General features: G+C 34.7%; 1 protein-coding gene across 1 annotated transcript in view; it reads right to left on the reverse strand.

Annotated features, from left to right (window-relative positions):
* LOC149090068 (uncharacterized) overlaps positions 1-19,865 on the reverse strand; it is a 193,974-nt gene extending 174,109 nt beyond the window's left edge. The window contains exon 1 of the mRNA XM_089232114.1: positions 19,234-19,865. Within this exon, the coding sequence (XP_089088240.1) occupies positions 19,234-19,264 (31 nt within the window). The 5' untranslated portion in view covers positions 19,265-19,865. The remainder of the gene's footprint in view (positions 1-19,233) is intronic.
* Between the last annotated feature and the right edge of the window lie 459 nt (positions 19,866-20,324).

A 20,324-nucleotide genomic window follows, 5' to 3' on the forward strand; every position in this document is an offset into this window, starting at 1 on the left:
CCGCTGATTATACTCGAGAAAAAATACGGTTTATCATATCATACACCACGATCACTTACTTGACACAATTCGCAAAAGATTGTTTACGAGACACATAATTCCGCGGTTCAGTAGTATGTATTGTGTGGGTCTAATTTTGCTTGCACCCTTGTTAATATTAATAATATTTGCGCCATTACAATTGTGTAAATAATTTTCATTCAATTAGAATTAAATTTTCGTCTGCTTGCAGATGAACGATCTGTGTCATTTGTGTTGGAAAATACTTGTGTGAAGCACGATTCGACTATACATACGTATTTACATTTTGACGTTTTTTCGGCTTTTAACTCAATAAAGTGTTTATTGAGGCTTACGAACCATTGTTGTCCGTCAATTTTTTGCCAGTTTTTACCAAGACCTGACAAGTTTTAAAGTAGCCTATCGTTCAAGTCGGATCCTGTTTGGTATTAAAGAAATTTTTCCAGCATATAATTCTTCTTTGAGACAAAGCGATGGGCTATGTTCTGGTTAGGATGGGGTATTAAAGCAAAATTTGGTGAATAGTGATCTAAAATTGCAGGTTTGTATAGAGAATAAACACACGCGCGCACGAGCGTGAGCGCGCACGCATAAACAGAAGACACGCATACATGAAAATCAAGAAAATAAATTTTATATACTGATTAGTAATAAAATAACAGTCGATATACGAACCCCTGGTGGCCACAAAAATCAGCGGATACTAATGCAATTCGAGATATAGGCGTATCAGAGTATTCGTTCGAGAATGAGAAGAGAAACAAAACTCTAGCTCTACAAAATCTAGCACCAACGGTTACAGCAACAAAATATCAAAAATTCAAATGCGATACTCACTTTTACGCATTGCAAAGTGATCGGAGCAGTAAGAAAACCATAACTGGCGTTGGAACGGCCCCTAGTACTGGGATAAACACCGGCGCTAGACGCAGACAAAGAGGCACGTGGAAGTAACCAGTGCAGATCAAATCACTATCGCAGGAAGTCCCCTGCCGAAGGGTTAGCGCACTGAACCACTTGGTGAGATCTTGGTCTGCTAACGATAACTATATTCGAAAAAAATCCCGTTTGGTCGAACAGGACGTATGGTAAATGGGTGTTAGTGAAATGGGACAACTGTTTTTCTTTGCCACATAATTGGTTGTACAATGTTCAATCGTCCCCATTTTTTTTATTCTATTTTAAAACGGGAACTCCCCCCCCCCCCCACCTTAAACTAAAATTCTGCATTTTTCTTATTCAGCCGTTGTGAGGTGTTAGAACGGAACTGCCTAATGTTTAATGAAAAAAATTACGATATTTTTCCTTAATTTGCACAATACGTCTCATAGACCCTTTGAGAAAGCCTTCCTGGAAAAGAAATTTGAATCTGGTCAAAACTGATTAAGAACTGAAAGAAAGCGCTTCTTTTTCCTCATACATTTGCCTTCACTGTAGGAAGACTATTGCAAAAGCAGCTCCACACGTATAAGGGTCACAGCGATTACTGTGGACTGATTACGACATTACGTACAGAAATGTCAACGGAAATCGTCAATGGGAGTGGGGAATACCTTCTAACGGCCTACATACTCTTGCAGCCTGATAACGATAACTTACAGGAAAAAAATTAAAGTTTGGTTAAACTTTAGCTTCCGATTAGGCAAAAAAAACAACAACTCCCGACTGAAAAAAAAAATTGATAATATAATCCGAAGAACCGATAACTATAAACGAATATTTTCATATTCTTTTATATTGGTTAGTTCCAAAAGCGATAACAATACCAGAATGATAACATTATCGGTGATATTAATAAGTGATGTCAACTGCATTAGAGCATTGAAGTCACGCACCTGATTCGAGACCACGCCCACTGAGCCAAGACGGCAAGAGCAACTTCAAAGGGATGAGATAGTTCCTTACTATATATCCCTGATCTGAATTGGGTGAAAAAAAAACCCGATTCACACGAATTTCCCAGATAAGTAGGGCTTTGAAAGCGTTTGTCATCAATTAGTTCTTTAGACGCGACATCTCAAAAATGCAAAAAACTCGTGAAATCTCTCTCATCTTTCTTTTCTTACTTGACTATATCCGATGCCATTAGTTTCATGACTTTCATCTTGTATATATATTTTTTCCCCTCGATCGTTATTATTGTCGCACGCTTGAAATCAAATACGCTGTTTGTCACCACAACCACACATACATCTCTTCTCTATCCTTTACAACACCGTCATTTGCCACAATTCAAAAATTCGTCCTCGAGTCTTTCTCTCTCTCTCTCTTTCTTTTTTCTTTCATTTATTACCATTATCATTATTAACAACTTTTTTTTCTATTCTACTTATAATCTCTCCACACGTTTTCTCCTTGTGTTGTTTTTTTTTTTAGTTCGACTTCCGCATTTAGTTCCTTTATACTTACATCTTCTCCACCTCGTCATGGAGTCGAGCACGAGCTCCTCGTGCGTTTTTACGCACACGCACACACACACACACACAACACACAAAACGACTTAAGAAGATTTATAAAAAAAAAAAAAATAAATGAAAAGTTTACCCTTACGTAAGACTTAAAATAGTGTCTTCTCCCGCCGATTCCGTGAGGGGTTGGGACAGAAAGAAAATAGAAGAAGACTACGTACAATCATCATGTACCATGGATCCCCTCACGACGACGACGACGACGGCCACTGTAACATTCGTCGTCAACTCCCAAGTCGATGGTCTGAGCCAAAGATCTTGGAATTCATGGCATCGTTTGTTATATTGGGACGGAGAACAACATAAGTCGAGGAAAATCCCCCGCTATATATACGCTGATGGTAGTACGCAGAGAGTATAGATGGATCATCAAAAAGGGTTTTGTTCTTCTTTTATATCCGCAAAAGTTCCTTTTGATACTTATATCACTCGATGAGTTTTAATCCGACCATTTATTCTGGTACCATACGCGACCTCGGATGAATTTTAGGATTAAGACCTATCAAAATAGCAACAAATCATCGTAGACAATAGAGATGATGTATGCGAGGGGGTGATCTCCAAAAATCAGAACCGATGGTCGTAAAAAAGAGAATGAGCGAGAGAAATAGAGAAATGTATTAATGGTTGCAAGCACATAAATATCTTCACTAGTTTCCTACACAGTCATCATTTATTCTCCACTACAGTCAAACTTGGTTGTAACGATATAGAAGGTTCCACGAAATTTTGTCGTTATAACCGAGGTTGGCGTTTCCAAGACCTTTTTTGACAAAAAATATCATCTTAGGTAATCAAATACTTTGAATGAAGTTCTTCATGATTAAGTTAAGGTGACCGATTTGATTGGGAAAAATACGGGAAGTTGGGATAATTCATAAGGGATGTCGTTGATTCTCACCGTCATGAGAAATGTGGACGACATTACAAAATATTATTTTTATAAATAACCCTTGGTGAGAAAAAAAAAATGTTACAGCAAGTATGCTAAAATGTATTTCACGCAAAAAAAAAAAATTAATTTGGCAAATACGTGATATGAATAGAGAGGATCCCGCTATTAATATTTTTGTGAAAACCTCGTTGTAAGCGAGAAAACGCTTCAAACGGGAGAATTCTCAATGAGTTTTACTTTAATTTGGGACCCCGAAAATATGTCGTACCAAGCGGGAAAACGTTCTAAACGGGAACTTTATAAGTGGGATCCACTGCATTTACAGTCATATTCCTCACAACTCAATTTATGAGTCATGCAAATTACCTTTGTTACTACCTTAAATTTTATATCCGATATGCCCTCAATTTGCTGCGACTTTATATATCTCCGAACACATAAAATTTCAGCAGCTCTCATAAAATGACACCTACAAGAAATCGACTCTTTCGAGATAAAAAAAAGTGTTGTACTTAATACTAAACAATTTGAGAAAAGAAATTGATATTATGGGGGTTTTTTTTTCACCACATGTATATTCATATATACACTAGACCAAAAGTGACCACATGCAAAAAAAGTACTCCGTCCTTAACTTTTGCACACGCGTGTACAATAATTTCGTAAAATAAAATACGTTTGAAGTATTGAATACCCCAAATACTTTCTCAGTATGTTTTTCCGTTTTTCGTGAAAAACTACAGTAAATATAAAATGTTACCGAGTATTTCGAAATCCATTTCTATTAGTGATATCGTAAATGGATATCGATCGATTGGGGAAAAAAAGACTTGCCGGAATCCTACACAAATAAAAGAATTTCGAAACATTCCACGGAATAAGACGAGAAATTCTTTCTTTAATCACAAATATCCGAGATATTGATAAGAATTTTTTTCGATTTGGACATGTTTTAAAACTGTTAAAGAGACCGTTTTCTTTTTGAAATTTCTGTCAAACTGATATTTATCGATTTTTTTTTTTGTGATAAGTTCCCCGATCCAGGCCATAAATATTATTTATCTGTTTATTCTAAGACAGGGCCTATAGGCATTTTGCCTCAAGCCCCAGCTTCATAATTCGCAGGCATCTCCAGTAAAGGAACTGAAAGCCTTAAAACCAGAGAGAGAAGAATAAATACCTTTGTTATAAGAAGCACTTTGTTTCATATGGGTAAAAAAATAATATGAATAAATTCTTGCCTGTATAACAGTGGAAAATACAGCTTTAGTGTATTACATAATACTAGCGAAAACTGTCTACCGAATCGCCTTCCGGTGCCAAAACAAATTTATTTCTCCTCTTCCCTTATATTCTTTAGTGATAAAAGCACAATATGGTGGATACCGGCATCCCTGTTGCGGAAAAACTAAGAAAAAAACCTGCTTGTATTGTTATTGTTGCGTTCAGTGTGATAGATTCCTCCACTCGATTTATAAATTATAAGCCCCGGTGGATATAAAAGAAGCATTTTTATGCCTTGCCCAAGCTATACCATTCATCAATTGCTTGACGTAAATATAGTTCGGAAGGAGCTTGTGTTATTGGAACACGAAATATGCCCGAAAGGTTCTCCCATTATTTACAAAAAAATTTCCCGTGGGTTACCGAAACCGTAAACATACAAATACAATAGATCGTGGTGCTTCGTTATCGCCTTGAATTTGGGAATCGGTTTGTGTTTATAATGGAAGCACCCATTCGGTGGAATGAGGAGAGCTCTTTTAAGGCAAGGTAATCAATTAAAGGCTTAGTCACTACCTGGTTTACGAATAATTTCCGTTCCAAACACAGATCCGTAAAATGAAAGAGCCTTTCTGTATATCAATGACAAGGTGTGAACTCGGACAGGAAAGTCTGCTAGCCTTCGCCGGGAAACGAACCCCGGTCATTTTGGTATCCGGAAAAGTTTTCTAACCAACACGCCAAGTCAAACATGACTTTACTTTCTGTTACAATACGCATAGTAGCGGTAAGTGTTCGTCAATAAGCATCTAGATGCGTGATTCCCGCATCAAAATTCAATTTTATTCCTCCGAATTTCATTCAGCAGTGAAACCCCCTTTCAAATTTTAGATCATTTTTCCCCAATAAAGTTATTTTATAGTTCTTCATAAAAAAAACTGTCCCTCTTTTTTGAGAGCTACCCGTTAAAATTTTGCAGAGGGGTGAAATTATTCTTCAAAATAATTTTTCCGGGTAACACTGGTAGCGGTATTCCTGAACAATTTCTTAACCGTAATTCATATTCAGCACACTGAAAAGTAGTTGAAGTTTTGCGGTAAACATAAAAACATAGCAACCGATATTATGGAACATGAAATTTATAACGGTGTAAAACATAAAAATAAACAACATATGTTATCCTGCCGATTTTTGTTCATTTTGATGCTGCAAACTCTAACAGAGAGTTTTATGTTTATTCGCTTGCGGGCAGCAAAAGTTTCAACTCAATGATGTTTCTCGCATTTATATAATAGTAGAGTTTAAATATTTCCCATTTATGCCGATCCGTGAAGTCATTCACTAAAAGAGTCCGTAAGTATGGTATGTAAAGACAGAAAGAGAAAGACACAGATTTCGATCATATAATCACGGTTTTCTTGCTGATATATCGTTTACAGTGAACAGTTTGCTGCGAGAAAGAGGAAGTATCATTTTTTAGGTCATTTGAGTCATACTATCATATCGTATCTAAAAAAAATTCGACTGGTGCAAGAATCGCGACGAACGGAATGAAATAGGGTTTTGTTGGTTCAATTTAAATTGGGCAAACGAGGCAACGCGTCCGATATAAGCTGATCAGTAGTAAAAAAAATTGGCACTCGAGCCTCCGATATTAAATCTGTTCAGCGGCCTAATCAGTTTACGGCATGCCACTGAGATAGACCAAACAATGCAAACAATAAGCCAGATGCCACTGAAACAATTCGAACAGTAATTTTAAATTGAAAAAAAATACCAACTGTATACTTTACTAGTTTAGAAATAAAATCCTGAAACACCGTATATATATTACGGAATTTTAAGCCAAATGCCACAAAATCATTTGATTTTGCAAAAAGAAAGAATTGGTTCAGAAATTCAAAAATTCACTCGATAACGTTGAAAGAGATATGTTCTCATGCTAATGAAGTCAAATCACGTGAAAAAATACCAAGAATAATTGGAAAAGAAGAAGTCGACCGAACTCTAAAACTCAGATTTTAAAACGTATTTCATGAGATGTTTATAGACGTAGAGAGAGAAATGCTTGACTATTGATTACTTTACAGAAAAATGCATCGGAGAACTGTTTTGTTTCCATGGAGGATTTTTTGAATAATGATTTGATCTGAAATTTCACCAAATCCCTACACTAATCTGTTTGAAATGAAGTTTTAAAGCAGCAAGAAAGATCAATATTTCGCTTCTCTAAAACTCAAATTATATCAATATTTCCTTCTCTAAAACTTAAATTTTAAAACGTATTTTATGAAATGTCTATAGAGATTTAGAGAAATTCGTGAATGCCTTGATAAATGGGGGGAGGGTCTTGTTTCCATGCGGGGGAGGGGGCTCGATATGATTTCATCCGACATTTCATCAAATCACTATACTAATCTATTTGAAATAATGCTTCAAAACAGCAGGAAAGATCGATATTTAAAGCAGTAATCGAAATAAGAAGAATATAATAAACATTTTTCACTGATTTTCTTACTTCGCTTACATTCAGAGCTGCTCAAATCTAACATTCTTAATGTAAACGATGCAGAGCATATGATGTTTTTTTCTTGAAAGAAAAAACTGAACGCTTTACTGATAAAAAATGCGAAAAATCCTAATGCGAGAAATCCCAAAAATGATAGTGGAATCCCATAGCGATTCCAATGACTCAAGTATGCACTCCACCAGTAGATTTTCGAAGAATTCAATATAAAAGTTTGGATTAACCAACTTGAAAGATTCGATGGAAATTTTCAGGATGAACTCCGGGGGGAAAAGTACATAAATTGAAATGAGAATTTCTACGAACAACATGGCGATAAATCTGTTGTGGAATCTCTACGAAGAAAGTGTTTACCACGAAAATTCGAAAAACCTTACTCTATATCATTGATCATCAAGTTCAAGGAAATCTCTAAAACGAAACGAGGGAGCTTCGAATCAAAACCACAGCCTCTCTCTTTGATTCGGTACGAATGAGCCTCGGGCAAACTGTTGCTGTACACTCGATACTGAATACATTGTGATCTTACACGGAACAATCTCATTTATATTTGAGAAGGATCGGAATTTGTAAGCACGGTGAGAAAGAGAGAGGAAACAGAGAAGCTTTTGGGCACCACCACCATCATCATGATGTTCGAGAGTTTTGGCAAAGTCTGTACGCTCTCCAGCAAATCTCATAATAGAGATAGACAACGTGAGCGTGTGTGTGTGTGTGTATGTATCGAGGGCAACTGGGAAGGAGGATCTGAGAGAAGTCAAGCAATGCAATGTTGTTTGTGAAGTTAAAGCTGCTGTGTTTGAATGGGAAGACAGTAAAGAATGGGTAAATGGTGAAACGTGTGAGAAGGAAGCCATCGTTTCGTGTCGTAGTCTAAGAGCAGCAAACTGCGAGTCAGGCCCTGTAACTATTTGAAAAAGATAGATTGTTAATGAGGTACTACTTAGAGATTTCCTTCTCGTTTCTTCTCCTCTCCCTTGAGTGAAGATCGTGCCTAATAGTAATCTACTGTAAAATGAAACACAAACTCACAGCGGAGAGAGAGAGAAGGTTCAAGTGTACCGCACGCACTCTCTAAAATTTTTTATTCCATTGACAATCTGTTATCGGCAAACCATGTCGACTTCCACGGTGGAAAGAGATAAGCCATTTATTCAAATCACAAAATCCTGACGGAGATTGGGAAGAAAACTGTCAAAGTATTAACGGGTTAATTTAGAAGTTCTTAGTGTGTGTGTGTGTCATCGCATGACTTTGAAAATTGACCTGAGAAATGTTTTTTTGTCAAATTAAAGAAATGTTAAAACGTATATCTCTACAATATTGTATTTTCCTGCATATGATTCATGGATTACAATAGATCCCGCTTATGTTCCCACTTAAGAACGTTCTCCCGCTATTGCGGATTATTTTTGTCGGACTTGGGCGCGGTAGCCAGGTCGATAAGATACTCGCTCAAAGTACCAAAAGATGTTTAGAGATGTCGTGAGTTCGATACCCGTTTCGTCCTTGTCAGAAAACTTTCCTGACATAGGGGTACAACAAAAACGGAGACAAGACCGCAGAAAAATTTGCTACCTCAAGGGAAGTTGCCCATAAGGGGGTTAGCGCACTAACCCTTCGACGAGTATAAAAAACAAATCTGCCGTTCGGAATCGGCAATAAATAGTAGGTCCCGGTCTAATTAGCCCTCATGTACAGAAAATGATCGTGGTGCGACAAAAATGATCAAACGATTTTGTCGGACTTAATTTTTCCGAATTATTTAATTTTTGTCCGACTTATTTTTTTTACGACTATTCAACTTTACAAACGCTCATACAGATTCCTCGTTTAAAGCGTTTTTCCCTTTACAACGTTTTTCATTATGGTTTTTTGAAAACGTTATAAGCGGGATCCACTGTGTACGTTTAAAAAACGGAATTTCTTAAAGCTGATCAAATGTCACCGCGTTTTGTCTGTGGCATTTTTTTCTCGAGGGCTTGGGATAAAAAAAAAATGTTCCATTTAATTATTAAAAAATATTTCTTAAAGAATTTGTAGATGGCGTGCAAATGCGAGTGGAAAAATGGCATCATTGTTCCCTCAAAAAAAGTGTAATATTGGTGAATGAAATTTTTTCATGGTGATTGCACGTCGCTGCGGAGTAAGGCCGGTCGTCCACTGGAAGCTACTAGGACCAAAAGCGAGTCCCGGATTAAGTCGCATATATGCGCAAGACTACTATACTAATCTCTTGTTTGTTTCGGCTGTAATTGGGTGCCGTTTTCAAGGTTAATTTTTTTTTCACCTTGAAAACTGTACCCATGAGTTCCGAAATATATGTCGGAGTGTTTTTAAAATCATTGTTTACCCATAACACGTTGTTTTTTGGTCTTCGTTTGTCTCAGGCAAGTTACTGATTAGCTAATGAAGGATGAAGTAAATAGATTCAGCTTAAGATATATTAACGAGTACCCGAAGTTACCCAGATCAAACCTATTTGTCTATCAACCATCGTCGAACGACGACTGCACTCATAAGGCTCTTGCTTTTCGGTCAGATAGGTCCCTACACTCTACCAGGTATCATTCATTTTGAGATTACAACGGAAGTGAACATGCAAGGATTCCATGACGCACGAATTCACCGCTTGAAATAATCAATTTCATATTTCTTTAGGGAATGTTAGCTGCAGCAGAAGCGCATTAGAGATTGTTTAAAGTGATTGGAGCGAATTTCCACGAGTTAAACATACATACAAAATCGGTTCATATTTTCAAGTATGGTGATCCGGACACAGAGCCGCTCTTACGGGGGGGGGGGATGCTACAGGTGCGGTCGCACCGGAGCACGTGTTTTAGGGGCCCCGAATTTACGGTAGTAGAAGTGAAAGAAAAAATATTCATAGTTAAAAAATAAATTTTTTGTAAAAAAACAAGTTGTCTGAGCTTCGCAACTGCGGAATTCTGGATTTTTTTATTCATAAATTCTGACTTTTTTTCATCAATCCTAGAATTCTGAATATTCATCAATTTCGCATTTTCTCTCTCTCTCTCTCTGAATTTTTTCATCGATTCCGGAGTTCTGAATATTCTTCATCAATTCTGGAACAATGAATCTTTAGATACGTGTCCCCCCCCCCTCCCCAATATTTATTTTATATTATAGTATATTATTATAGTATATTATTATAGTATATTATTATAGTATATTATTATAGTATATTATTATAGTATATTATTATAGTATATTATTATAGTATATTTATATGTATTATGATATTATTATACAAATACAACGCCACAACAGGCAAATTGCCCAACGCGGTGGCTGACTTAAGAACATCATGGATCCCCGAGCCATTTTTTGGAGGCCCTACCTACTACTACTACACCACACATGTGCCCCGCCCACATATTGACGAGACATGGGTCACATTACGGTTGATTGTGAACATTTTCGATCTAGATGGCGTGATAATTGAATAGTAAAGGAAACCTTTTCAATACGCAACTTCTTACAATCACAAAAACACATCAGAACAACTCTTACAAAGAAATCACCTATATCAACGTTCTTATTTTCTACGAATTCGATAGAGAATTATTATATGGCTTCTATATATATATATATATATATTCATATCCAGATTGGTATCTTCCATTTTATATGAATACGATAAAACCTTGCTCTAACGTGTGAAATCCCTCTATAATGATATTTTTTCAATTCTTGTTTGGAATCGCGTATATTCTAATGTTAAACTACTCTCGATACAAGACATCCTTTACTACAATAAATCCCTCTATAACGATGTTTTTGAAGATATTTAAACACTACTACACACAACAATATTTTCTATATTTTACTCAAAATCACCTTCAATATCTATTTGAATTCCTGATTTTTTTGGGAGGTGGGAGGGGGTCTAATGACATTGGTATTTCGCTCTATTTACCCTCCAAAACTGTTGAAGAAGAAAATGTCGTGAAGCTGCACTTTCCATGTGGTACGCATCAGTGTTGTGCATTAAACTACTTTACAAGTTGAAACAACAAACTGAGTTTCATTTACCACCTAATCAAAATTTAAAATTTTTCGCTGCGAATAAATACTTATAAATTCATTTTATGGTGGAACTATTCAGAAGAGATGCCAACAGCAGCAGCATAAATTTGGTGCTTCCCGATGATAATGCTACTTTTCAATATATAACCTCTCTACAACGATATTTTTTCTTGTTCCGCAGAGTATCGTTGTATCGAGGTTTCACTGTATAAATATTCAAAGGATATATTCATAGTAGCAGTACATCCAAAATGAATACAAGCTGCAATATTTGAAAATAAAACCTATTACTTGGAATGGGTTACCTAAACATTCACAAATAATCTGTGAAACCCCGTCCGTAGAAATGTTTTCTTCGCAAAACTAGGCGCAGAATTTTTTACACGGTCTGAAATTTCCATCTTAATAGAAATATTGTGGAAATTAATCCGAGCGGAAAATATAAATATCCACGTGCATAATGGAAACGTAAAAGAAAATGAAACCGCATCGCATTAAGAGAAATGAAAATTAGCCTCAACGCTAAAATAACTCCATTCATTGGAATGAAAAATGCTTCTTTAAAATCATAAATTCAATTTTTTCCCTTTCCTAGAGGATATAATTAGTTTTTTGGATATAATGGAAAGTTCTTTTTCAATTATTCATAGTTAAGTTATTAAGTTACTCCATGCCGTAGAATAGTGTAATTTTCATAATTTTAATAACTTCTGCACAGTTGAGAAATTGATATTTTTTTCCTCATATATTAATTTTGGAAATAATCAGTTTATTTTTGGACATCATCCTCCCGATGCCCGTTTGAAGAATAAAAAGTTTCCAGTTTTATCATTACTCACTTGAAATTAATCTAATTAGTTTAATTATCAAGCTTAATCTTGTTCCAAGACATCTTGAAATGAAACACCATAATAATATCGTAACATATCATAAACTGATAAAATCTTGCTTAGCAAAGCTGAATAGTTGTTTCCGTAAATTTCATTTCCAATTTCGTCAGTTTGTGTTTACGCTTTTATAAATTTCTGAACACGTGAAATTTCAGCAGCTCTCAAAAAGTGACACCGGCAAGGAATCGGTTCTTTCCAGATCAAAAAAAAAGTTGCCGTATTCTGTACAAAAAAAATGACACTGAAAGATACAATTTTTAAAATACCTAAAAAAATGGGGGGGGGGGGGGAATGGTGAGATGGGTTTTTTGACCACATGTATTTGTCATGTATATTCAATCAAATATACACTGGACCATATAGGGCTGAATTAATTTTATTAGTGTTTTTCAATGATATTGGCAATGATGTATATGAAGAAGTAACGTAAAAGTAATCATTAGGGCTAGTATTTGTGTGACTGCATATTTTTATACTTTTGCATGTTTTTTCCCCGCGATAGACAATTTTTTTCGTGGTTTTCAGCGTTTTTAAGACATTTTTCGTGATTTTCAGTAATTTGATGTATTTTTCATATTGCAGAGCATAGTTTCCTAAACTTTTTGTCTCATCGCCCCCCCCCCCTTCTTCAGGGATTCTTTTATCTTATCGCCCCCAAATCAAGCGAACTCATAGGATCCTATGTTATACCCGTAGCTTCTATCGCTCTCCTGGACCATTCCTTCGCACACCAGGGGAGCGATATTGCCCACTTTGTGAAACGCTGTTTTAGAGTATTTTATTTTGCATATTTCAGCGGAAAATCAAGAGGGGTGTTTTCCCCAAGTTCTTTCTAACCTAGATTCTTTTCCACACGATTATCGTTTAGCGATCAATAGCCAATATTAGCAGTAATTGGCAATTCTATTTATCTCGGCCATCGTTTTTTGCAATGATTGGCAATTTTTCGGTGAAGTTATGAATAATTTTGCAATAATTTCATTTGTGTACCTTTGGCATTATTTTTGACAATGATTGGCGATTTCCCGTATTTTCTCCGAGGCAATATGGTCAGCATATGCATATTCAATGAAGCATATTCTGCTGGTTTTTACGTCAGAAAAATCTTAGGCCTAGTAATAATGGTCGAGATAATATGGAACCCAAGTCGGGTACAATCACGAGGCCTAATATATTTTCGATTCATATCTGCACCAATTGTATACCTCAAAATTAGCATGGTCATAAGATTTGTATTTTTAAAAACACATGAGAGAATTTTAATAACGATTTGTTTTCCGAATTATCCCCTTATACATATATAGATATAATTTCTCTCCACTAAATTATTCTCGAAAGCAAACTATCACAAAAAACCCACGTGTGGGAAAATCAACCATAAGCATTACTTCGAGTTCTATTAGTTAAACATGTTGACAAGTTCTGGTCATGGCGTTCTAAGTAGCGTCAGGTCACGCGAGCGACTAAAGCGTACAACTTGGTTTACTTAATTAATGATCTCATCAACACAGATCATTTATTATCCAGGATATATTGGGTACTCAGTTAAAAGTGAAAAAATAACACTTAATATTCATAAAAAAAAAAGTTCCATCCTTAATGAGGGTAAAAATATGATCTACGACCTTTTGATTGTTTGATATAATTAACACGGAGACTGTGCTTGAATATTTCATGATAATTTTATTATTGAATTATTCTGAATTTTGAAAATATCAACCATTATTTATAATCATTTCAGTTCAGTTTTATAGTGAAAGAATACTGGATGAAAATGCTTTGCTATATATAAATTAATTACATAATGTTTTTGAATAAAGTTTCAATTTATATACTCATACTCGGTTATGACAACATCGAAGATTCCACGAAATTTTGTCTTTATAACCGAGGTGTCGTTACAACAAAGACTGACGTTTTCAAGACGTTTCAAGTATAAAAAAAATATAATAATCAGAGTTGTGCAATCAAAAGTAGTGAGAATGAAGTTGTTGTTTTATTAGGGTGACCATATTTGATCATAAAAAATCCAGGGAAACTAGGATCATAAATACGGGACACTGCCAATTCTCCCTAAAAATGTTGCCGGTTGTCGGCCAAATCAAATTATTTCTTAAAAATTACTGTTGGTGAGAAATGCAGTGCTACAGCAAATCTTCAGTGATTTAAACTGTGTTTTACGGGTGGTGGGGGGGGGGGGGGAACACGTCCAGGGCTGCGTAACAGCATCACACCCCCCCCCCCCCCCCGGCAGAGTAATTTATCTTGGGTTCCTCTATCTGGCTAGAAATACCTGCTAACCAAGCTACAAATCATTGTCAAAAATTTGACCAGATCTCACTATCATGGGGCCGTTTTCTGTACTTGAGGGCCACCGGGCCGTGCTCGAATGGAGACCATGCGTTAAGATGGCAGTGAAAATACGGCAGACTTGTGAGATTGACATTCATATTTATAATCATATATAATTACCATGATATAATCAATAAATTATACAAATTACTTTCATCTCCAATTTTAGAAAAGGTTATAAATTAAAATAAAAAAAAGCTTTGTTGAAAGAAATTGGCTTTTTCAAATAAAAAGTCAAGAGTAAAAAAATCAAATGTTTTATATACTGGTCATATCATCACTCTAATTATGATAATTAGGTGTCTAATTATGATAAATAATACGAAATAACGACAACAAATGTTATATCCGAGGTCGTAGCGTTTTCATTGACATTATAAGCAAGATTCATCACTATTATTCGCCATAAGGATTAGTCACAACTCTCAGTTGTTGACACTATAACCGACAGTAGTAAATATTTGATTGAATAAAAATAAATCACTAAAAAATTAAAGAATTCAAAAATTTATTTTATTTTTTTCTGAACACACAAATCCGAAATTTAATTGAAAAAATAATTATTTTGAATCTTTGATGTTTTTTACCACGAAAATACATATATTGAAAATAATAAATGGAAAAACAATTTTAAGCAATATATATATACCGTATTGCTTACCGTATCGGCTTGCGTTTTCAAAACCGCAATTTTACAAGCGTCTTCACCCTTGTTAATTTTCATTTCATTTTTAAAAAACATCTACAACATTTATTTTGAATATTATCATGTACTATTCAAATTTCAACCAATTAAATTGCCGCTCAACCATTCAAGATTTTGTTTTCAGGTTTTCAGCATTTTTTTAAGAATTTTCTATGAAATATTTGGTTTTAGACAACAAAAGAAATTTAATCATGTGATTATTAGGTTTCAGTTATCGAAATTATGCTGCTATTATTACGATGAGGCTTTCACGTTAAATAATTTATTTTCCAATGGTTTTTTTTTCTATTGCTGTGCTTACCCCAAAAAATAATGTAAATACGTATATGATTATAAATAAGTACCTTATCATTTTGAAAAAATACAATTTTATCCATGTTTTCCCATTTCTTACGTAACAATTGTACTTGAAAGTACTAAAAGAAATACAAAAAATAATAATTTTTCTGTAATTGTGTGAGATTCCCGTAAAGTACAATTGGATCTGCTTAATTGGATGTCAACGATTTCACCACAAAATATCCGATTATGCGGGGAACAATTCAATTGCCATTTTACAACGTTAGTATAGTTTACATATTGAAAACTGATGAAAGATCAATATTAATGAAGCTTCTTCCATAAATCAGACAAAAAAATGAAAATTATATTCAATTATACTAGGAATGATGATTTTCACTTTTTATTAAGAAAGTTAGCGCTCTCTATTAGCTCAACAGAGAATAAAAATACAGTAATTAAATGTAAGTAGTATTGAAGACAACTTGAATACGTGGAGGCCAGTACCTACTCTCAAACGTATTTATCGTAATCAAATATGACATATTTTCTATTAATTTCAAATGTTTCATTCAACAAAACATTATGTGTATAATTTTTATATGTAGTAACAGTTGATGTGTGAAGTGTAACATTCGATTAAGCGGGTAAAGTTGAAATAATCATATTAAGGGCAACTTTAACATTGTATGGGAAAATTTTTGGTGCCGAGAAGATTTTATTAATTTAAGCGAGGTATCCGTTCATTATCCGTTATCCGATCAAGCGGAGCCGACTGTAATTTCACCACTATCGCTTCGCAACTTAGTGCTTAGCAAACAAATTTGACATTCGAAATCTCACAGTCCATGTCCATGTTTCATTCAATGGAAACATAATGTGCACAGTGGTTGATGTGTATTATTAGTTGACGTGTGAAGTGTAATATTCCATTACGCAAGGAAAAGTCGTTGAAATTACCATATTCAGCGAGAAACTTTAACATTGCCTCTATAGGAGAAATTTTGTGCTGGAGGATTTCATCCGTTTTAAGCGGGGTATCCATTTATCGGTTATCCGATTAGGTGGGGCTGGCTGTAATATGCATTAAAAATTTATTTTACATTAAAATGTTGGCAAATTTAAGAAGATATTGGGGGTTCTTTTTTGAATAGACTAAAAAATATAGATTTTTGACTTTTTGATTCGATTTTTCATCGTAAGAATCAGACGTGCCGTCTGAACGAGTTCTTTAGGTCCACTTCGGAACACTAACTTTACAGATAACGTTTCCATTGAAATATTGGAGTAATAAACTAATTAAAAAGATCGGAATATAAAAAAATTAATAAAGTAATTCATAAAAATTGCTCAAATATTTACAACTCTGGGGTTACAGTCAGAACTAAGTGGAAAAGAGGGAAAAGCATCGGGAAGGAAATTTATGGGAAGGCAGAAAAAAAAAATTGTGGGAACAAAAAAATTATAAAACAATTGAATTTTACAGTAGAGGGCGTGCCAAAATCACGTTTACCCCCTCCCCCTTACAAAAATTCTACTTATGGCCCTGCTCGGGATCCCCTTGTCCCACAGTAAAGACTCAAGATTTTGGATTTCACACCATCCGTAACTACTCATCAATTCTGTAAATTCAACAACATATCGACTCCAGTAACATGCTAAATTAATATTGTACGTTATATTGGAAACTAGCGGCACAATAAACCAAACCGATTCATATTGTCATATACACATGCCCATAGATAACATACATAATCTATTACAACGATCCGCATCGTGTTTAGGCTAGCCGTCGAAATGAATTCTTAACGAGAATATTCATGAATTTGCGAATAAACTATGTATAGTCCTCATGAAAATCCCAAACTATAACAAGAAAAATGCGACTTTGATGTAATAATATGTTTCGAATATGATAAAAAACAAACAAAAATAGAGTAAAAATTAATCTTATTTTCTCGACATTTTTCTTCTATGATATTCGATTTATAAATTTTTTCGACATTCTGAATCGGAGAAATACCGTGTCCCCCGAAAATAAGACCCGGTCTTGTATTAATTTTTGTTCCAAAAGATGCATTAAAGCTTATTTTCAGGTTATGTCTTTTTTTTTTTTCTTTATGTAAAAAAATCTACATTAATTGTCTACAAATGTCTACGAATTTCGATTTGAATTTCATACACCATTCTCTGCAGATCCATCATTGTCTTTGATCTCTCATATCGAGCAATTGAGTCCTTATGAAATGAGCATTTAAGGCCATGTAGCCATCTCGTAGTGTATTGTACCAATACACTACGAGATGATTTAATCCCTGGGTAGGCCCTGTTTTCAAGTCAGACCTGCCTTCAATAGCTTGTTTAATATCATGAGTCTCAAGATAGGCAGTCATTCTTGCGAGAAGTCACTCTCTGGGAACGTTTACCCCCCTCGTTTTATGCTACCATTATGTACTTAATTAATATTGTCATTTACTTCAAGTATAAACGTCAATCATATTATTGACATGATAATATTGATTTGCCTGCCCTCGATAAGATTTAAACCGGGTAAAAAAGTATAACAACTAGATAAAAAACAGATGGGGTGATCGTACAATAAAATTTATATATTAAGGTGTCCGGGACCACCTCTCTTGTCACTTTTGAATAAAATGGCACTGGAGTGAAGTTTAATAAAATTTTTCAATAAAAAGTGTCTCGAAATAGTGGAAAAAAATGCATTTTGGACTACCTATGTTATTTTCCATGAAGAAATTTTTATGTCAAATTTTAAGGGAAATTCATGTAATATTCGAACCACGATTACAAAAAAGTCTATGAATAAAATGCTTTGTTATTTACACAGTACATTCAACTTGTGATGATGTAGGTTATGGACCGAAATTTGAAGGATTGTATGGCATGCTCATAAATTACACAAAAATCTGTTAATGTTCGTGTGAATTTTTTGAAATTTCATTCTACACATTGTGTATAATACACTGTGATTAGACAAATATATATGATAGATTTTGGTTCATAACCTTAAAAATACATAGGGAAATATCAAATTAAAATTGCGTAATGATACAATTAATAAATTTGAATAAAATATGATAGAAATCATATTTCAAAATCAAGTAAAATGTCAAAAATAGCATTGTTCGTAAAAACGCACATTTAAAGTTTTTATTCGCGTATTACTTGTATGTAAAAACGCAACAGTAAAATAGAAGTAACTTCAATTCTAAGCATCATATAAACAAAACGGGGCCTGCTTTGGAATAACAAGAAATGAGGCTTTCATAAAAAAATTGAAAATGAAAGAAAATGTATATTGTTTTCCAGAATGACGTTTTGAACACAGTTGTATACCATAATATTTTCTACAAATGCATTCATCGATTGTAGCAACAGCGTGAAAACTGCGTCCGTTCGACTAACTAATTTTAACTAGGGCTTATTTTCGGAGTAGGGCGCTTGTATTAGGAGCATCCTGAAGAATCATGCTAAGGCTTATTTTTTGGTTAGGTCTTATTTTCTCGAAAACACGATATTATCTCTCCGGACTATAACCCACACCTTTGCTCGTAACATCGAGGGATTTTCATTTAGATATATTTTCGTTTGCTATTTAAAAGAGAGAGAATGAAAATAAAAAAAATGTGAACGAAACCACCTCCTCAAAATAAGAAGAGAAAGAAATTTAAAGAGTGAAAAAAAATATACGACAGAGAATTCTGTCAACGTCATTAATTCTAAAAATAAAGAGTTACTCCGAGGCACTTGAACGTATGAAATTAAATGAAAGAAAAGTAAAATAGGGTCGAAATATTTACCTTGGACTAAAATAACTCGCAGTAGCACCATTTAGACGTTAGTTCTTCGCACCGACAAAGATACAACAAGAAGACCATCCGTTAGATCACGGCCGAGAAGACACAAAACTCCAGCAGGTACAACAATAACGCCCGAACCAATGGTGATGACAGGAAAATTTTGCAGCACCGAACGCCGCCACAACATCACTTTCTAATCCGTTTTGTAGCAAATTCCGCGAAAATTATAATTTGTAACTTTTTTTTCTTCTCGCAAAAATAAATAAATAAACAAACAAACAAACAAAAAAAAAACGAAACAATTATATTCAACGACTATCACAAAACTTCACATAATCTTTCACGAAACACACATGTATAATTTTTCTTCAGTAAAAAAATTCCCCCGTCGTATAAGTCAGAGTAATTTTTTTTTTCCTTAATCCTCCATGATGCACATGATTATTTTCCGTAATGGGAGGAAATAAAAATTCAAAGAACTTGATCCATGTCTTTAAATAATCCTTGGAATTTATCTTAAATCATGGAGAAAGTTATAAGTATTTTTTTCCCCTCCCGTTTTTTGTTGGTTGTGCTGAGTTCAGCAGCAGCAACAGGATGCCTCGGATGGTAGAAATAGGATTTGTGAGGATGAGGTAAAGAGAGAAGTACAACACTCTCACCGCGAACTTCGAGATCCGCTAGTCACGTGACGATCACAGCGCCATCTCGACATCTTGAACTTCACTTTTCTTTGCTCCCCCTGGCCATCTTTTTCACCTATCAAACGAAGACTCCACAGTTCTAATACTAACATGCAGCATACGTTAACATGCGCGACATTACCAAGCAATTCTTTTGGAAAATATATCTTTGTTTATCTCCAGATTAAGAAAAAAACCGGGAGGATTTTTTTAAAATGCGTTCTATTTTAAGCTGATGAAATCTGTATGCGGTATAAAAAAAATTTATGTATAAAATGTCTTTTAATGTATACCTATCACAATTGCTTTGCTATTCAGGATGCTTCACGAGCAGTGTTCGAATATTCAAAAAGTTCTGGAAATAAAGTAAAATAAGATAAAAGATCAGCAAAAGAAAAAAGAGGAAAT

The sequence above is a fragment of the Pholcus phalangioides genome, unplaced genomic scaffold (assembly GCF_987345545.1).
Source record: "Pholcus phalangioides strain wild (caught in Gottingen) unplaced genomic scaffold, Ppha-v1.0 ptg000001l_1, whole genome shotgun sequence".
Classification (NCBI taxonomy): Eukaryota; Metazoa; Arthropoda; class Arachnida; order Araneae; family Pholcidae; genus Pholcus; species Pholcus phalangioides.